We start from the raw sequence: 21,918 nt of genomic DNA on the forward strand, positions 1-21,918 counted from the left end.
GTAAGAAAATCATTAAAATACTCTGGGAAAATGATTTAACATAGAGGTATAGTCAAAGTATTATGACAACACTAGGGAAGCAATAACTTTCAAAAGTAATGGCAGTAGATTTCTCAGTGGACAGACTGAGGTAGTAATCTCAAGCCAGAAGACAGGGAATGGCATGGGACAAAGAGAGCATTCTGGGCAGCTATGATAAGTGTATTATGAAATGGTGGTATATTAGTGAGATTGATTTCCTAGTAGGAGGAGGGCCTGAAAGAAGGAGATTCTGAAATGTAAGGAGATGAGTCTAAAAATGAAGATGCCTTGCAGAGTGGAGGTTCTTCTTATCCATGTTGTCTTAGTCCATTTTCACGCTGCTGATAAAGACATACCTGATACTGGGAAGAAACAGAGATTTAATGGACTTACAGTTCCACATGGCTTGGGAGGCATCACAATCATGGTGGAAAGCAAGGAGGAGCAAGTCACATCTTACATGGATGGCGGCCAGCAAAGAGAGAGTTTGTGCAGGGGAACTCCTCTATTTAAAACCATCAGATCTCATGAGACCCACTCACCATTGCGAGAAGAGCACAAGAAAGACCCATCCTGCTTATTCAACTACCTACTACTGGGTCCCTCCCACAACACTTGGGAATTGTGGAAGTTACAATCCAAGATGAGATTTGGGTAGGGACACAGCCAAACCATATCATATGCTTTACCCTGTGACACTGGGGACCACAATATTATTTTGAAAAATGGAAGCCAGTAGGCCAAAAGTTTACCTTTTTTTGCATGCATATTATGAAATAGTTGTACTAGAAGCTTTGCATACTTTATATTATGTGTTCCCCAGTAAACCCCTGTGAAGGAAAGGTATTTTTATTCCCACTATATAGATAAGGAAATGGATGATTATCAAAGTTGATCATGTGTCCCAAGTGATGTGGGTATGGGGTGGGTTGCAAGCTTAATATTTTCTGGTTCCAAGACTTCTGCTTCTCCAGTATGCCCCGTTTCTTCCCTGGAAATCCCCATAGTGTCAATAAAGAATTTACTGTGGGTGGAAATAGTTACAAAAGAATGGAAATTATTACTTTAGTTTCAGATTAGAGATTATGGACAGAATTTAGACATTGATGGTGGTGATGACAGAAAAACAGCTGTTGAGAGTAAAGGAAAGGGAGAAATTGATGTAATGCTAATGTTTCTGTATACAGCACAAATGAATTTCACGGAATGGGCTGAAGTAAGTCAAGGAATGGAAGAAAGAATTGATGTATGCTGGATGTATTCACAGTGAGGGTGGGCTTGGTTAATGATACTCTGTCTCCAGTCTTCTTAGATATGTCTTCCTTATAGAACTTAGAGGGAATTAATGGCTAAAGTTAGGAAATTTGAGTTGGAATTTTATCAGTGACCATCGTTAGTTCAGATGCAATTTTAATCATTACAGGCTACAGCTAACAATTGTCTGCAGCATTTTTGTGACATTCCAGGGGATCTTGCCCCATAGCTTCAAACCATAGGTCTGGCCTGGAAGGTCCTTACACATGTATTGAGCTCCATCAAAGTATGTTAAATCAAGAACTAGAGATTTTGAGCAAATATACTAAAATGTGGTTATTTGGATAACAGTTGAGTAAGTGACTAGAGTCATTAATCTAGTTAATCATTTCATTACAAACACAAAATGAGGAAAGGTTAATTTTAAAAATCTAGGTTTAGTTACTGGCATTTTGTAGTGACAAATTTTCACTTTAATGCCTTAAGAATACTTAGAGCTTTTGCTTTAGTTTTAGTGTGTTTAACCCAGGCCTGTACTCATGCAAGTCAACTCCTCGTCCATGATTTACTTGTGTGTGAAGCCCCCAATCTTATTTATGTTGCCCAAACATGGCTGAGAGAGACAGCTGTGACATTATGAATCCAGCTGGCCACAGATGCATTTTCAGTGAAGCATGGATCCATATTGGTTTGGTGATCTGTGTGTACTGCCTCCTGTTAAAATTCAGACTCAACCACTAAATCACCTGGCATTGACTGCAACCACTTCTGTATGACTAATAGACTGAAGTGAACTGGAACTTTTGTTGCTAGTGATCAAGACCCTTACTGTAAGACCAATTCACTATATTATAGTTTTATTGACTATTTTGCTCATGTTAAGAGTCTGTTTAGTCATTTTGCAGCAGGTTTTAATAGCCTTGGTATCTCTTGTTGTCAAGATGTTATGATAATTAGCCTTTTCCAGATCTTGTATATTGAAATCTCCACATGTTTGTTATGGATTTGATGGTTGTTTAAATCTCGAGGAAAAAATAATTGAAGTTAGAAGCTGAGAAAAAATTTATTTAGGATCTTAGAAGCCTTTATCAATGATCAATAGTTACTTAGAAGGCTGGTAGAACTGTAAGATTTTCTAGATAGTGGAAAAAAGAAAACAAAGCATAAAAGAAAACAAAGGATGTATGAGTTGTTAAAATAATCAGCTAATGCACCAAACAAAATAACTTTAATTGTGCCTCTTAGCAAATAAAATTTAATTCTGAATTACTTTCCCAAATCATTAGGTATATGAAACCCCACAATTTCACTTTTCTAGAGTCCAATGTGATATTCAAACTGGCTAAAATTGCTGATATAAATATATGCCTGTCTTGTTCTTTATAATCCAACCAGGAAATCTTGTTAAATGTTAATGGATATGCAAATGAGTGAAATAATAGCTGAAAATTTTTATGACAGGTCTGCATATTTGTAACTCTTCTTCATATTTATCCAAAGCAGCAAAAATAAGAATAATTACTGAATAATGACTAGTCTTTATATATTATTCTTCATTTTTAAGTATATTACTTATTTCATAAGTTGTCAGTACTATCTCATCTGCATTGTTATAGCATCTAGCACTTATCATATGTCCACAGCCACAGGCAAGGATACTTTATTTTGTGCTGGGTGAATCACTCTGGGTGAATACAGGACAGTTATCTTCCAGTAAGTCAAGAAGCTATAAATGTAGCTGGAGAGATAAAGTGAACACACAAAACAATTTTTAGAAGTTTTTAATATCTTCCTCCGTGGAAAAGTTTTTCATGATTCAATCTCATTTTATTTCTGTTTCTAGGATTTAATGTATGGAGATCTACCCATGCCATATATAAATAAATATGAATGATTTGGGTCACTTTATTAAATCATAATTTAAACAAATATTTATTAATTCTCCACTGGAGAATCAACAGTAGACAAGATAGCCAAAATAGCTTCCTATTCTTCTGGACAGTTTTTTCTCTTGGTTTTCAGTGATAGGAGCTTGTCTCTTGACATCCTAGTAATTTTTGAATGATGGACAGATATTATGTATAAAAGTGTGTAGAGGATAAAACGAAATTTTATTTTTCCCCAAACTTTTACTTTTCCTTTGTTAAGTGGAGAGAGTAGAAGCTGATCACCACAATCCAGTCATCAAATGGACTGGGTAAGGGCTGATTTACACTTTCACAAGGATTCATCCATCTCTGGTTTTCTGTAGCCCTCCAGAGGGCTGTGTTCTCTTGGACCACATTCTCTGGCTGGTTCTGAACTCTAATAGAGTCCTCAGCATGAGGAAGTTGCCAAACCTCCCTAATGCTTTTTAGAGATTTTACTTAGTCTTTTAGTCTCCTTCCTGTACAAGTTCAGAAAGGTTTGGCAAGTGTCTTGAAAGGCAACCAGCTGTGTGTCATGCTGTCTTCTGGGTTTCTCCTTCCTCACTAGGATCTTGGCTCCTTAAATTTCCAGTGTTGTCTCTTCTTCACAGTTCTAACTTTCCACAGTTCTCTCTAATCTGGTATCTTGATTTTTCTAGTCTTCATTGCCTCATCAATTTTAATTTTTTGATTATTTAAACTGTTAACACTTTTGATTAACATATATTCAAATTGTATACACATGTACAGTAGCACCACTTCATTAAAACTCCTTTTGTCAATAACCTCCATGATACCAAATTTGTGACATTTTTTGCATTTTTAAAGAACTTTTAAGTTCAGGAGTACATGTGCAGTTTTGCTATATAGATAATCTCGTGTCATGGGGGTTTGTTTTACAGATTGTTTCATCACTCAGGTATTAAGCCTAGTACCCATTAGTTATTTTTCCTGATCCTCTCTCTCCTCCCACCCTTTTCCCTCTGAAAAGCCCCAGAGTGTGGTGGTGTTTTTTTTTTTTTTTTTTTTTTTTTTCAGTTCTTAGCTGGATGATTGATCTGTTGCAAGTGTATCCAGCCGCCTGTCTCTATTTTCAGATAGTAAAATAAAAGAATGATACCTTCTCTTATACATATCTATGCAGTTACAGGGAATATACCCTAAAATTTCCACTCTACCCCAAGATATTCTAGAACTAATTGGAAAAGTGGGCAGGTGGGGCATTGAACAAGTTCTTCAAATTAGGTATCATTGAAAGAACTGGGCAATTACCAGAGCTAATCCTTTATAGTAATGTTGAGTTCACTGACCAAGAGCTGTTCAGTGATCATGGTACTGAATGGTGCTACACCAAGTTGTCCAAGTGAATAACTTGGGGGCTTTCAAGTGGACGCCACTTCGATTGGTGAATTCAACATGAATTGAAACTCAAGATTTGATGATTGCTCTGGAGAGCTAAAGGTTCTGCATACTATTCTTGACTTCTTATTAGGATTTATCTTAAAGGGAAATAGGTCTTAATTTTTATCATCTACTAAGCTACTTGTGGACAGAGTAGATATTTGTTGTGTTTTATAGCTTCACTAATACTTATAAGAAGAAGGTGTTGCTTAGTGGTTAAATTTCTGCGTTTGTGAATCAATCAAGTTCAGATTTAAATCCTGTCCATTTACCAGATGCTTGAACTTAAGCAAGTTGCAAAAACTCTGTAAATCTCAATTTCATATTGTCAATTGGGAATAATAATACATTTCATTGTACCAGTGTGAGAGTTGATGTATACACTGTATTTAAAGTGGTAATAACTATCTTTGGTACCTTATAAGCATGCAATTTATGGTAGCTATAAATTTTGGGCTACTATCAAAGTGCATGGAATTGGAGATTCAGAATTTTGGGGTTAGTCCTTAAAACACTTACACAGAGCTTCCAAGGTAGGTGAATGAAGTCTGTTGAAAAAGAGTTATGTTAAGAATTTTTAAGTTTGCTTTTGTTGTTAAATAAAACTCGTTAAATATCTGTTTATTTTGTGGATAACAGAATTATCTGAAATAACTCCAGAAAAGAAAAAACTGAATTGGAGATAGTTTACCTCTCAGTGACTTCAAAAACGTGTTTCTTCATAATTTCAGTAGATAAATAATGAACAATCATTATCTATTGGATGTATTTTAAAATTAAGAAGAATTAAGTTTTACCAGTACTCTAAATTGTACAGGTATTATTATGTATAAGAAAAGGAGCAAAATTTAAGGTAAAAATAGTTAAGTGAACAAAAACTTAAGGGTAAAATAAAAACTAAAAGAGGGAGAGAGAAATTTGTCACCTAGCTACCATTCGTTAGTTATATGATATGAATAGGGCAAGTTATGTGATCTGAGTCCCAGTTTTTTCAGAGAAACTGCAGAATTAGAAAAATAATAATTAATGTTTTCTTGAATATTAAATGAAAACGTAGAAATGAAAATGCTTGATGAACAGTAAGCATGGTCTTAATACTAATATTTAATGATCAGTGGAAATAGGAATTAGCTATACAAAAAGTAAATGGTATAATTATATTTTCTTATTTATATTTCAGTAATAATTTAAATCACACATATTTGGATCAAATTTCATACTGCTTTATTATGCATGGAAATTTTTCTTAAATCTTGATATTATTCTGAACATTATTCAGGTATGATGTTATATCTAAAGCCTGATCCCAGCATTTTTCCAGTTGTTTTTGATTTGATGGAACTGAAGGAAAGTTAGCTCTTCTCTCCTCTTTCAAGTTACTCCAATTTAGGAAGTGTTTCTGCTCTGCTCATACTTGAGTGATCATGCAATAATACCTTTGCTGAGTATTTCTGTTTGATTTTTCAAAAGCTGTCATTAGTCTTACAGCTCAAATATGAAATGCACATGGTAATTGGTAGAGCCACATTCAGTCTTCAAGTGTAATTGAAAGTGACCCAGACACCCTGAGAGCTCTTCTTAGACTTCCAGATTTGTAAGCATATGTGATGGGACAAGAGCAAGACAGCTTGTTGAGAGTGGGAAAAGTCCCTTTGCCTGTTGCTGAACCAGAAAGCCTTAACTGTATGACTCTCTGAGTCTGGACAATGTCTTGTGTGTTTGTTTCCACAGAGCATATATCATTACAGACTATATGGGCATCCGAAATGAAAGTTTCATGAAATTAGCTGCAGTAGGGACCTGGATGGGGGACTTTGTCACAGCTTGGATGGTAAGAAAATTTTAACTTCACCCATTTCAAACATCAAACGGAAGACATGTTCACAGTGTTGGACAGACACTGCTTTTGATGGTGTAGAGTAAAATAATTACCTCTCTTTGAGTGAAACAAGTGTATGAGTAAAGATAATTCCAGAGATTATATCCAATATCTGTGGACCACAGAAAAAAAAATCAATGCAATTAGAATGTAAGTAATGGCACTCCACCAGAATCTGTCGATCAATCTATTATCTATCTATCTATCTATCTATCTATCTATCTATCTATCTATCTAAACACACATGTATGTTTGAGCACATAAACATATACAGTCATAACATTAATAGAAATTCTCCCTGTGAAGTTATAAATAATTTTGTTTGTCTAAATAATTTTGGCTTTTTTTTAAGGCATGTACAATTTTCAGGTAAGGAATGTGGTCTGGCCTGTCTCAGAAGACCATATGAAATATTTTTTTAGCAATTTAAGAAATAGTTTTCTATATTTATTTTCCTCATTGGAACTACTAATATAATGGTAAATGAGTTCTGAGTATTATCTCTTTTAATCTCTTTTATATTTTCTTACTCCTTGCTAGTATAAGCCTGGAACAAACAGACAAACATGTCTCCTGCTGAGCTCATCTGTCAAGAAAGTATCTTCTGTTTTTAATCATTGGGTTAAAATTTAAAGATAGCATGTTGCTAGAAGGCTCTGGGTTCTATAAATTTATGAGAGACTCACAGAATGCAAAGAGTATAACTCCCATAAAAGTGGAGCACTTCATTAACACCGTTCATAAATGCAGTTGATTCTAATTACCTTTGTCAGTCTATTCACTTGAAAATGAGGAGATATACCAGAAGGCAGATAATGCCTGACTCAAACAAGACTTGGCATGGACATGTCCCTGCAGATATGTCCCAGATATTGTAGGTAGATATTGTAGGTAGGAACAAAAGAGTTCCTGCCATTTCTATTGATTGCTTCTTACCTGGAACAGGTGCTTTCGGGGATCAGGAAGCAGTTGTAGCTTAACTGCTTCTGCTGAGAACATCCGGGAAGAGTATCAAGTAACTACCAAAGGTTTTGTATGGCCTGTTTTTGAGCCTCCACCTACCTCTGTTGATTTTTAGAATGTTAACAGAACAGATTACTGGATGGATTCTATTCCATTAACTTTAAAATGTAAACTTGAAAAATGATTTATTTGTAATCTCTAGAAATAGCAATTAGAATAAGCTAGACATTGAGAACAGGCTGCCTCACATGAAAAATTTCTTTTTTCCTGGCTGGGCGTGGTGGCTCATGCCTGTAATCTCAGCACTTTGGGAGGCCGAGGCGGGCAGATCACGAGATCAGGAGATCGAGACCATCCTGGCTAACACAGTGAAACCCCATTTCTACTAAAAATCCAAAAAATTGGCTGGGCACGGTGGCTCACGCTTGTAATCCCAGCACTTTGGGAGGCCAAGGCGGGTGGATCACGAGGTCAGGAGATCGAGACCTGGCAGGCGCCTGTAGTCCCAGCTACTTGGAGAGGCTGAGGCAGGAGAATGGCGTGAACCTGGGAGGCGGAGCTTGCAGTGAGCCGAGATTGCACCACTGCACTCCAGCCTGGGCGACAGAGCGAGACTCCGTCTCAAAAAAAAAAAAAAAAAAAAAAAATGCAAAAAATTAGCCAGGCATGGTGGCAGGCGCCTGTAGTCCTAGCTACTCGGGAGGCTGAGGCAGGAGAATGGCGTGAACCTGGGAGGCAGAGTTTGCAGTGAGCTGAGATGGTGCCACTGAACTCCAGCCTGAGCTGGAGTGAGACTCTGTCTCAAAAAGAAAAAAAAAAAAAAAAAGGAAAAATTTCTTTTTTCTATTGAAAAAAGCTTTTTAGGAGGAGATACATAAACTTTGAAAAACGTAATTTCTTTGAAATTTGAGGGATGTTTAAAAAATTTTTTCGACATAAATTATGCATTGTGATTTTGACACCACTTTGTTGCAAATCTGCTTAATAAGATGGAAAATATAACTAGATTAAGAGTCCAGGAATTTGAATTATCTGACCTGACCACCTATGGTTCGACCTTCCACAAATAGTAAACAGTTCTCTGAGGCTCAGTTTGCAGATTTATCAAATAGGATTAACAGTTCCTTCCTGTGTTACATATTTTCTGTAAAGCTTAAATGTGTGGCCCTGTGATGTGACTTAAAATGCTAAAGTATAAGATAGACATAAGCGCTTCATTGTGCACATTGTGGGGCTTCTCATCACTTTAGCTTGGCTCAGTCCTTTGAGGTGATGGCAAGGGCCAAGTCATTGATCCAAACCTCAGGATGCCTAGACTTCCGGAGCCCCATAAGTGTGAGCAGCTCACCTTATCCCAGGCCTGGGGTCCAGAGTGTCTGGAGTTTATTTCAATCGCCAGTGCTGCAGTAGGCTAAGATGATATGGTACATTGCTTCCTGACTTTTGTCTTACACTGAACCTGACAAAAGTTAGAGGAGAAACAATGAACCAGCAGGACCTAGGAGCTCAAGTTTGCAGGCTCATGCCAGCCATTTATTACATAAATCATTTTCTTTTCCACTATGGCAACATTGTTTGTTTATAACCCAATTCTATCCAATTCCTCCCCAGCCATTTCTTCAAGATGGTGCTTTCTGTACCGTATACAGCTCTGCCTCTCTTTATTGGTTCATTATTATTATTTTTTAAATTAGTATTTTTTCTTTTTTAACCATAGGGAGGGGTCCAATTGCTACAGCAGCCTTAGGAGGAAAACGCATGGTAGAGTTTTGACCAAAGACCTTTAACCCTTCCTGGTTGGATTTCTATTCTGCACTTGTCTGCCCCTCTCATATGGCTAAGGGGAGTAAAAATAATTCCACAGTTCGGCCTGTGATCTTTGTCTCCTTCCAAGGTCTGGCTGACCTTCATAGTTTCTTCTAATTTTACTGTTTTAATGTCTTATATTTCTACTAGCTAACCTGATAACTTCACTTTTTTCTATACGAAAGATTACTGCTACATCACAGAACTAAGACTGGATTGAGTGTCAAGAAAACCGTGTTCTAGGTTGAACCTCACAATGTGATCTTAAGTCATCTAACCCCCTGGGGCCTTTCTGTAAGCTGGAAGAGAATCTAAAGTCTCTTTATGCTATGTTATATGAAACATTGACATTTCCACATTAGACACAGGGATAGAAATAGCAAAGGAAATACCAAGCCCTCCTGGTTTTAAAATACAGTCACACAGGGAGGATTCCCAGAGCACATCATTTCTATTCCCATTTCTATTCACTGATTGGGCAGTGAGTTTCTGTATAAGTATTTATATGTCTACATACGTGTATATTGATAACATTTAAAAAAATATATTTTCCCTCACGAGATAAGTCTAAGGTAGCCTTGACCTTCATCTGTCTATAGGATTCTCGTCATGAAATGAATATCAATGATGAGGGTGACTGTCATGGAAAAGCAACTATTTATGTTAACAATCAAATTGTGTCTTTTATATAGTTCTGAAATGGAGGATTTTTCTTTTATGGAAATAATTCAAAACTTTTTCATAGTTTTAAAAGCCATATCAGTATTGATGTGATCCGAAGATAAGGATGGTGTCAACCAATATGAGAAGTATCTTTGGCCCTCACATTACAGAGCTTCAAGCTCTACTGGGTCCAATTTCTTAGGCAGCTCTGACTTTTCCTGGCTCTGTGGTACTCCCCATGCAGCGGACAAGAGATATATAACTCAGGGTTAAGGGTACTAATTCTTATGTCAAATAGGTTTTTAAAATAGGTTAATGTGTAAGAAATACATAAAATACTGAGCGATGTAATCCGCATTGAGCTGGGTCTTTGCTATGGGCAGGAGCAGAGAAAAGCTCTGTCCTGAAGATGTAAATAAAACAACATGGGGTGTCTCATGAGACACCATTTCCAGGTATCCACCTATGTGTGCATGCACTGTGCCATTAAGTCAGAAGCTGGAGGAGAGTTGGCCACTTCCATATCACATTACCAGTTTTGCCATTGCTGCTTTAGCTTCTGATGAGGTCTGAGGTGGCAGGGGATTCCAAGGACTTCATGATGGCACTTGCTTCTGCCCTTAATTTAATACCAGAGAGAAGAAGCACTTCTGCTGAGCTATACCTAATAATCTCCTGTTCTAGCCCCTGGTATATCCTGTTTTAGTTGCTTCCATCTTACAGAAGTAAATGGTATGACTCACAATAGAATCAGGGCATCAGACTCTAGGTTTGAGGTTCTTGTTGGGGTGAGGGGTACAGATAAGGTAAAACTGAGCCATGACCTAAGAAGACAATTCTGGGCCGGGCACAGTGGCTCATACCTGTAACCCCAGCACTTGGGAGGCTGACACGGGCAGATCACTTGAGGTCAGGAGTTCACCAGCCTGGCCAACATGGTGAAACCCCATCTCTACTAAAAATACAAAAATTAGCTGAGTGTAGTGGCACATGCCTGCCATCCCAGCTACACAGGAGGCTGAGGCAGCAGAATGGCTTGAACCTGGGAGGCGGAGGTTGCAGTAAGCTGAGATTGTGCCGCTGCACTCCAGCCTGGGTGACAGAGTGAGACTCTGTCTCAAAAAAAAAAAAAAAGACAATTCTGTTAGCCAACACTGAAGTCATCATAAAGCATCCTTCATCCTGAAAACTGTATACTGTGTATATCAACTTCTAATAGTCACAGGACATTGCATGGCTTTAACATAGCAGCCCTAGGATTATCTGTCGGAATTTATATATATGTGCCACTACTAGCAAAGGCTTTACCATAAAGTGATGTCGTAGACACATAAAACAGGAAAAAGTCAGTTTAGTTGTTTGCCAGTTGGCTTTACTTTTATTTAAGGCATTTATAGTGACCATCTGTTTATAAAATTATGTGTGATTTTTAACGGACTTTTTTCCCCTTGAAAGTTGAAGTTTTATTAGAGCCAGACAAGCTTAACCATTAAAAATGCTTTTGGATTAATAAAACATAGCCTTTGTAGTTGGAATATAGGAAGAAATAAGTTGTAATTTTTGCTGAATTATTTCTCTCTATTGAGGATCTAGCAAGGATATGATTTTAGAAAAAAGGTGTTGATTTTGGAAAAAAGGTGTTTTTTAGAAATATATTTTACCTTTCTATTTTAACTGTGCCTATTTTATATATAAGTATTATAATATCCGTCTAAATATTTGAGTGACAATTTTTGCTGTCTTATTTTTCATACACTTTGTATTTTTTCAGAGATTTTATAATTAATATTTATACTGCTATTATCTTTGCTTCAAAAGACTGTTTATAATAGTTAAGAGAAAAAGTTGAAAACTCTTCCTTACTTGACTAGAAGCTTCTTGAGGGGAGTTACAATGTCAATCATACTTATAATTATATTCCTAACACCCAACACAGAACCAGGTATAAAATAGGTGCTCAAGAAATATTTATTTAAAGAATAAATAGATCATAACAGCACATAAGCACTGTTTCATTTCTTTTTTCTAGTTCAGTTTTGTGACTTATTATTGTAAAATGAGCATTCTAGAATCCTATAAAGGTGGAAGGTCAGCTATATTGTTCAGGGTATCATATATATTAACCTGCTTTGCTCCTCTCCCTACCCCACCTCAACCAGGCTATGCACTTCTTCACACTAAATTTGTTCCCAGAACCACAAGGACACATGCTTGTGAACACTCTTGAATGGAAGTGATGAATTGCCAGTGTAAGTCTCCCAAAATGGTGATGTCATTCTTGAGTATAAATGGCAAAGAGTATAAAGAAAAGATTGAGCTCTGCAGATCCTGCCAGTGCATTCTTCAAATGGTCATTACTGCTCTCAGTGGCACTGTGTTGCTCCCAGCTCTGGGGCAGAAGGAAGCTGGGTTGAGATATGTCCCTTGAGTCATGTGAGCAAGAAGAGATTACTACATAAGACAGAAAATTGGTTACATTTCAGTGGACAGAGAGAATTAAAGAATGGCATATACTTGAGAGTAAATACCATTGCATCAAGGGTTAATATTCATTTACAAACCTAGAACAGAATAGAGGGGGGAAATATTTCTGCAGTGTTTGAGCATGAAGTATTCCTTCTAGCTTAAATATAGGTAATATGAAATAAAATTTATAATTATATAAACATACAACCTAAAATATGGTGATTTTTAATTGTCATTTTATGCTTATTGCACACTTATTTAGGAAAGGAGTTAACTGTGTTATTTTCATTTTATCAAGTTAAAAATAGTTTAGTTCAAAATTTTCTAGTTTATACATGTCACTATTTTGTGGACTATTTCACAAACACTAAGTGTGTGAATGAACAGTAACCTGGAATATAACCAACATCTAGCTTGTTATACTGTCTGGAATTGAGTTTGACAATTCATATTATAATCAGTGCCAATTTTCTAATTATTTCTCTTCTACTAATGTTTCAAAATGACAGAATAAAAAGCATAATTGAATTTGATTTAGCACTTGAAATAAAGTAGCAATAACAGTTTTACTGAACTTCATAATAGAAAAAAAATTTAAACCATGAAACTTGGAATGGAAGGCCAGGGTGAGCAAACTCATTGAACACGTGTATATGAGAAATGGAAGGGTGCCAACCAGATATTTAGCCATGGGAGCTGGACCTAAGAGCCGAACATTCCTCTGGGTCTTTCTCTTTTGCTGTCTTTCTCTGCCTGTTCATGGAAACCATTTTGACCTCAACTTACCCCTGGTTAGTTAACCTCATGTTTGGTACATTCATATGTTCCGTTTCATTACTTATACAGTGAAAATACAAACTGGATCAAGCATTTAATTAATACACTATCTTTCTATAAAGATTTCGTGTTATGTGAGGTTCTCTAAGAAAAAAAGCATGCATCAGGGATTTAGGGGCACAAGATTTAAAGAAGAAGGATTCTTGGGGAGTCTGTAAGAGATGAGAGAAGCAGGAGAGAGAAAGAGAAGGAGGCAAGCAAAGATATAGTTCTATGGTGTCACATAAAGTCTGCCCTCAGCCTGATCTCCTGGGCCTGTGCTCTTGGGGAATGGAGGGCTCCAGTAGGTCAAGAGGATGTGAGTGGGGCACCAACATGGACCATCACATAGACAAAACCCAAGGACAGCATATTTAATGGCACCCATACTTGCCAAAAAAAAAAAATAATAATAATCAGTTTGTTTAATCATTTGATTGAAGCAAAGAGCATAAAAGGGAAATTATTTTTTGCATTTCCTTTTTGCTCATTAGGAAGTTTAGAGGAAAGTAAATGTGGTCATTTTGCTTTTGCATGTATAAATATTTTAATGTCTCTATAAATATTTTAGCTTTGTGTTTCATGTTCCTTCAAAATAATAAGTTCCAGCTAAAAAATTAATAAGGCAGGAGAGTCTAACTTCCTGTGTTCAGATAGCATCATAAGTGATGATCAAGAGTCTTTTAATTTTCAGGACTTTTGGAATTAAAAAAGCAGAATATGACCTGGAATAAAAAAGGATTTCTGGGTAAAAAAGATTGTACTATAATGTATAGATATTTAAGAACAGAGACACAAATTCTGGCTTTCACTATAAGTCTCCTAATGCCAATGTCCATCAAAATATCAAATAATTCCATAGTATGTGATAGGTATATTGTATGCAATTTCTATTTATTAAAAATTTATGGACTATAAATTTTATATTCATATTCACCAAGAATATGAAAGGCACCTAGGAAAATTCACCTAGGTATTGAATTGAACTACATTAAGATATGAAAGAAACTGAGGACATCTCTTATAGAAAGACATTTCACCAGAGACAGGGAATGCTCATTTTTCATCTTTTTCATCCCCAACTTAGTTTCAGCTTCTTCCAATTCCATTATACTTTATTTCTATTACTTAGTTTATACTTCCTCTAGGTGGGTACCTCCTTTGTCCACATATTCTTTATGATTTTTCTAACATAAAGTTCCACACCTTTTTTGATGGAATTTTCTTTATTATTATTATTATTATTATTATTATACTTTAAGTTTTAGGGTACATGTGCACAACGTGCAGGTTTGTTACATATGTATCCATGTGCCATGTTGGTGTGCTGCACCCATTAACTCGTCATTTACATTAGGTGTATCTCCTAATGCTATCCCTCCCCCCTCCCCCCACCCCACAACAGTCCCCGGGGTGTGATGTTCCCCTTCCTGTGTCCATGTTTAAAACACTGTTTATCCACCATTTACATGAAGAACTTTGAATAAAGCCCAGGAGGCATTGATACTTGATTTTTTCCTCTTTGAAAGTCAATGATATGATGAAGTGAGTGCTGGCTGTTAATATAGGCTCATATTAGAACTTGAAAAAAGAAGCTATGTGCTTTTCTGTAGTACGTTTAGGAGTTGGATGGCTCCCTTCACATTTCTTTCACCTTTTATTTAGTGCCTCCTGTGGGCCGAGAACTATTCTAAATATACATATTTAGAATAATGTTTATACATAAACTTTATATATTATATATTGTACATTATCTTATATACTATATATTATATATATAAATAAATATATAAATATATATTTTATATGTTTATATATAATATATATTTTATATAATACATTATATATAAAATATATTATATATTTTATATATAATATTTGTATATATTTATATAATATATAATATATAAACATACATGTATAAATATATATACTATATATGTATAAATATATATAAAATATATATAATAAATGTATATAAAAAATATATAAACATATATAATATATCATATATCATATATATTATTACATATAATGTTTATAATATATAATTATATATTATATATAATTTATAATATATAATTATATATTATATATAATTTATAATATATAATTATATATTATATATAATATATAATAACATAATATATAAACATTATTTATATTATAAACATTACATATATAAACATTATATATAAGTAATATATAATATATAATATAATTTTATTACATAACAATAAATTTTATTATATAATAATATTTTTATAATAAATAATATGTATTTATATTAATAATTTTGTAATAAATAATATTTATTATATAATAATTATATATTATATAATAATTTTATTATATAATATTTTATAATAATATTTATTTATTTATATTAATAATTTTATAATAAATAAATGATATTTATTGTATAATAATTATATATTATATATTTATTATAATTATATATTATGTATTTATTATATAATCATTATATATTATATAATTATTATAATTATATATAATATATCCAATGTATAATTATAATAATTATATATTATAATATTGTATATAATTATATATATAATTTTATATTATATATAATATAATATAAAATTTTATATTATATATATTATATATAATATAAAATTATATATAATATATATTATATATAATTTTATATTATATATAATATATATTTTATATTATATTATATATATTATATATAAATAATATATATAATTTTATATATAAATAATTATATATATAATTAATATATATAATTAATATAATTATATTATTAAATATTATATAGTATATAATATATATAATTGTGTAATTATATAAATAATTATATAAATAATTTATATTATATATAAACATTATTCTAAATATGTGTATTTAGAATAGTTCTCGGCCCACAAGAGGCACTAAATAAAAGGTGAAAGAAATGTGAAGGGAGGCATCCAACTCCTAAACGTACTGCAAAAAAGCACATAGCTTCCTTTTTCAAGTTCTAATATGAGCCTATATTAACAGCCAGCACTCATTTCATTATATCATTGACTTTCAAAGAGGAAAAAATCAAGTATCAATGCCTCCTGGGCTTTATTCAAAGTTCTTCATATCATATATATATTATATATAAATATATATAAACATATAATATATAATATGTAATATAAGTATAAAATATATAATATAAATGTAAATATATATTATATAATATAAATATATATATAAACATTATAAATATAATACAGAAATAGATATTTAAATATATTTATACATTATTTATTTATATATAATATAAATGTAAATATGGTGTCACATAAATATATACACATTATGTTTATATGAATATAATGTATATATTGTATTTATATAAATACAATATATACATTATGGAACCATTTTGACCTCAAACTACCCCTGATTCATTAATTATATTCTTAAGTATATATTTATATATACTTAAGAATAGTGCATACACACACACACACATTTTAGAATCATGCTGGGCCTGCAGGAGGTGCTAACTAAAAGGTAAAAGAAATGATCAGGGGAGTCATTCGACTAATTCCAGAAGTACTACAAAAGAAGCACATAGCTTCATATTTCAAGCTACGTGCTTGAATTTCTAATCTCAGCTAATATTAATGAGTACCCATTTTATTGTATCATTAACTTTATATCAGATAATACTGATTTTCCATTCATAAAAACCCTGAAACAGGTGGAGACACTGAAGCTTAGGAGGTTAAGTGTCTTGCCCTTGCCAAGGTCACACAGATACGGCAGTATGAATGGCAAAACTTGTAATATAACCCAGGCAATCTGGTTCCAAACTTTTTATTGTTTTCACATACTATTCTGACAAACTGAATAATTTTCTTGCAAATATTTAACAGTAGATCTTAATCCAATATGGCATATAGACATAGATTTTGGTTCAATTTTTTTTTCTACTTACATGTCAATTGAATTTGTTAAATTTTGTCATCAGATGGGGGAAGTGAGTATGTTTTCAGGCACGAAATGATATAACCATCACGTCTCAGCCAAACTGTTGCTTTTCAACTTTAGAAAATTCCTAAATTCCTATATTCCTATTCCCTTTTGATAAAGGTGGTGGAAAGCATCTTATTTCTGGAACGGGAAGAAAGTAAAAGAATAAGTTCTATCTTATTATTGTTTAAGATAGATATTGCAGTTCCTGGTTACTTAAGTGCTAAGTGTTTTTATGAAATTGCTATTCTTTAGCAGTTGTTTGCTCCACAGATTTTTAGAGCAGTAAAGTTTTTTATATTCATAGAGTATGCCACATTTTTAGTTAAATGTGTTTTAACCATATTTAAACATCAGAAAGAGCTTTATAGCAATGAAGTATCTTGTATTTATGCTTTATTGTTGTTGCTTCATAAAAGCTTCATTATGTTTCAAGAGATGAAAGTATTTGAGTGAACACAGGGAATACAATATATGATAAGAAATGGTTAAGTAAGAGTTTTCCTAAAACTAAGTTTGGGATATATTCTTCTCTTATATATCTGAAAGCTGATTAGGAAATAAATGACTTCTTTTTTCCCTGGCTGACAAAATATGTTAAGCTTTATCTCAGATCTGGACCTGCCTCCACCATCCTTCACTAGTCTACCAAATTGCTCAGTGAAACATCTTAAGTAGCTTTTGGAACATGATATTGCATAAGGAGTCAATTAAGCATGCAATAGCAATATAAATTACTGGTCAAGTGTAAGATCAAATACATATCTCTGCCATTTCCAAAGATATCAGTTAAAACAGAAGATAAAGTCCACATCAACAGTTTCTTAAATGCTATAGACAAGGACTCACAAAAAGAAAGTAGGACACCGCATGGGCCACGTTAAGAATTCCAAATTGTTCTTGACTACTGACCAGAGGATATATGAGAAGTAATGCCTATGCGTCAAGTGAGTGAGATGAAACGGAAAACCTAGAGAGAAGCCATCTGTTTTCGTTGAAAGAACAGCACCTCTCATAAAGGTTTTAAAATACATCATAAAAATACTATGAACCTGTAGCTATTGAAGAAAAATGAAACCTAATAATTTTCAAAACCCAAGTGCTTTTTTTCTTATGTTGTAATTATCCTAATTTCTCTTTGGCATTTTCAGTTTGAACGAAAAATAATAGAATCAAGGAAGATTTTTGGCAAATCTAAGTTGCAGGTTTGAAAAAAAAAGAAGGCATTTTATTTTACTTAAATAAAATTTAGCAAAGTGAACCAGTTTTCCCCCAAACAATATGCTATATATCTAAAAAAAACCCCTTGTTTTGATTATATGATTTTGTTAAAAAAAAAAAGCAGAATAATTATTCCTGGTGCTTTTGCATACTTTCTTAGCCCTACAAGTCTCTATCGTAATGCCATTGCTATCTTTCTAAAATTGGTGACACCTTCAATTGACTATCTCTGTAGACCATAATATCTTTGAGAAAATATTTTCTCAGGTGTCAAGGGATCTGTGAAGTGCAGGGCTTATTCAACTAAATGAGGAATAGTCCAAATTTATTTTTGCTACTATTTTTGTCCAAATATTTCTTAAGATAATCATCTTTTTCCTCCATTCAGCCACCTTTTTGCAACAAACATTTTGAGATAACAAAACTCATGAAATAAGGTGTTTGTATACATAGTTTTTAAATATGTTATCAAATTTTGATGTTGCAAAATTACAGGCCTTTAGTATTCCAAAACCCCACTGAGGGTCTCTCTTACTTCTTCATGAATCTATTCACTTAACAAATATATACGAAACACATGTAAAGTCATAACAAATTAGTAAGGAGTAAACATTAGATTGTATTAAATATGGTAAAAATTGAGTCAAAATACCATTGCATTTGAAATTAGCTTTTTCTTATTAATCTCTCAAAGGTCTTGTTCCAGCCAGCCCCTCCCTAGACTTGCTGGTTTGGCAAATGGTCGCGCTGTGTATAATTCGTTCTGCAATGCCTTTTGGTCTGTTCAAATCTTACCAACCATGTTTCAGCAGCTTAAGTCATCAGTTTGTGGTGAGGTTTTAATGAGTGACAGTGGCTTTCTCTGTTAAACTTACATAAATAATAAATACCAGCATTGCAAATTCAAATGCCCTCAAGGCCAGGCTGATCTAGTAAAAGTGTGAAACATCTGGTATGAGATAAAAGGGTCTGTGAAGAGTTGAGGGGAGCTGCGTTGAACCAGAGATCGTGTTTCTTGTAAAGAAGCATTAAAATTCAGTTTACAACAAAAATATCACTAATGCAAAGTAGGATATAACTTCAGCAGAAATTCTGCCCCTTGGTCACCTGACAGGGAGTCCTGTTTTGTGCTTTTTAAACAGGGCACATTAATCTGGAAACTGACTATGGCATGACTGTTGCAAGAACAGCACAGCGCAGGGCATGAGTTTGGGACAGGTGCCATGTTGTAATGTCTCTATCACACCCTTAAACTTATCCATCCTGTAAAAGGTTGGTTCTCCCTGTTCTGTCCACTAAAATTCAGGGGAGACAAGGACTCTCTGCATGTTAATCATAGCTGATAAGAACAACAGGAATCTTTGTACTGCTTAGCACTAATTCCACCCAAACATTTAAGGCTCAAGTAGGTGAAAAGCATTTTCATAATAACACTTACTGAAGTGTTAATTAAATGCTTGTTATAGTAGTCAGGTCAGCCCTTACCAGCATGGATGCAGAGAGACCTCAAGTTCATGCTGTATTTATTGACTAACTTACTAGCTTTAGTTTATCATCAGGAAATTGTGTGCAGATGGGTACTTAATATGCATTGTGGAAATCTTAAATGAATACAAATATCATTAAGCTGTCAATATTTATACATCTCTTAAGCAGTTTATATATAGATTTAGGGAACAGAGCTTGTTGTTTAGTTGGGTGTTCTAATCAGTTTTTACCTGAATTTCATAAGGCTATGATTCCCAAACTTGTCTGCGTACTGGAATCACCTGGAAAGTTTCAAAGACTACTGATGCCTGTTTCTCACTCTGGGATAGTGAGAGTGTCTGCATGTAGTCTGGGTGTTGGAATGTTCAAGAGATTCCTAGAGATTCTAAAATGCAGAAAAATGCGGGGACTGTTCTCTAAGGTGGTTCCAGGAAGTTTGGCCTGGGAACATTTGGACATATTCTATGTCAAAATCAGATATTAAGGGGTCATACCTATCAGATATTAAGGTTGAAGAGAAACCAAGAGGAAGAATCTTTTGGTGCTGGAAGACTATACAACAGGCAGGTACGAGGGTAAGATGGATATGATGAGGGTTGGCTTTCTTTTTGGGTTACAGCACCCCAAGGGCCTGTACATTGCCACAAGGCAATATAAGTGCTCAGTAAATTTTACCTAGCCTCCAGAGTTAAGTCTAGAACTGACTGTGGGATTCTTACAGAGCAACTTTGACTCTGGGTTCCTTTTGATGCTCACAGTGGATTCCCTTTTTCCCAAGGCTAGATTCTACCATCCTTCATGGAAAACCTGACAGATGTTACTATGCCCAGGCTTTGGCTCAGATAATATTTAAGTTTTCCTCTCTCTAGTTATCAGGACAAGCACTGCCAGCCCCCCACTTTCTGTTCATGATATGAAGAACAATCCTTTTATAATTTTGCCTATTGCAATAAAGTGTCATCTATATAAACTTTCTTCTGATTTACCTGCCCACCAGCAAATGACCTGCTCCGCCAATTCTTCATGTGCTTTAATTTGATTCTTTACTTCTTATTAAACATGAGTAGGTATTGTTGCCATTTGCTCAGGGGGTGGCTTATTTTTAGTAATTATTACTTAGAGGATATGGCTGTGAACTGCTGTGAGATAAAAGATAAAGCATGTGGAATTATGGCTGCTAATATTGTTAGTGTTACTTAATTTAAAAAATTACAGTGTTTCATACATTAGAACATCTTAAAATATCGTTCTCAATTTGGATTTTCTGAACGAAGACTTTTTACTAATTTTAACATCTTTTTATTGTTTCTCTAGTGTCATTTCCAAAGCTTAGCTAAACAGGAACTGATACCAAGACTGTATAATCACTATTTTACATAGCAGCCTTTTTAAAAAAATAATGAGGTCAGCTGTAAGTAGGTCACTCTGAATTATATATATACCTGATGTTAGTGTTATGTCATTTTATAATTTTCTCTGCTTATAGAAATTAAGATATGAATTATATGAGTTATGTGATGAAAGCACACAATAAAAAGTTTGTGTTCTGTAAGGAATGCTTATATGTTAGGTATACTTTTCAAAAGATGGTAAGACAGTCTTGAGCAGGCAAATCGTAGTCCCATTTATTAAAATAAGTGACTGAGTGGCAACTTCGAGCAGGTGATTGTGGGGATGATGACGCCCACAGTGCTGTATGACGTGCAAGAGCTGCGAAGGGCCATGAAGGTCTGTGCTCTTCCTCTCATGCTCTTGGTGCTGTTGGTGCAAACGCTGATGTGCTTTCTTAAGAAACTGTCACCCAATAACAAAGACTGGAAGCAACCTAAACGCCCATCAATGGTAGACTGGATAAAGAAAATGTGGTACATGTACACCATGGAATAGCTATAAAAAGGAGCAAGATCATGTCCTCTGGAGGAACATGGGTGGAGCTGGAGGTCATTGTCCTTAGCAAATAAGGCAGGCACAGAAAATCAAATACCATATGTTTTCACTTACAAGTGGGAGCTAAATGATGAGAACACATGGACA

General features: G+C 34.1%; 1 protein-coding gene across 10 annotated transcripts in view; it reads left to right on the forward strand.

The window, feature by feature from the left end:
* The window catches only part of TMEM117 (transmembrane protein 117), a 610,505-nt gene that overhangs the window by 343,812 nt on the left and 244,775 nt on the right, over nucleotides 1–21,918 (forward strand). For 9 of the 10 annotated variants that reach the window (XM_063620186.1, XM_055249767.2, XM_055249766.2 and 6 more), the window contains one exon: nucleotides 6,315–6,414. The exons of the other annotated variant lie outside the window; for it this stretch is intronic. In XM_063620186.1, coding sequence (XP_063476256.1) covers nucleotides 6,315–6,414 — 100 coding nt within the window. The remainder of the gene's footprint in view (nucleotides 1–6,314; nucleotides 6,415–21,918) is intronic. 10 annotated transcript variants of the gene reach the window in all.

Source organism: Symphalangus syndactylus, chromosome 17 (genome assembly GCF_028878055.3).
Source record: "Symphalangus syndactylus isolate Jambi chromosome 17, NHGRI_mSymSyn1-v2.1_pri, whole genome shotgun sequence".
Lineage (NCBI taxonomy): Eukaryota > Metazoa > Chordata > Mammalia > Primates > Hylobatidae > Symphalangus > Symphalangus syndactylus.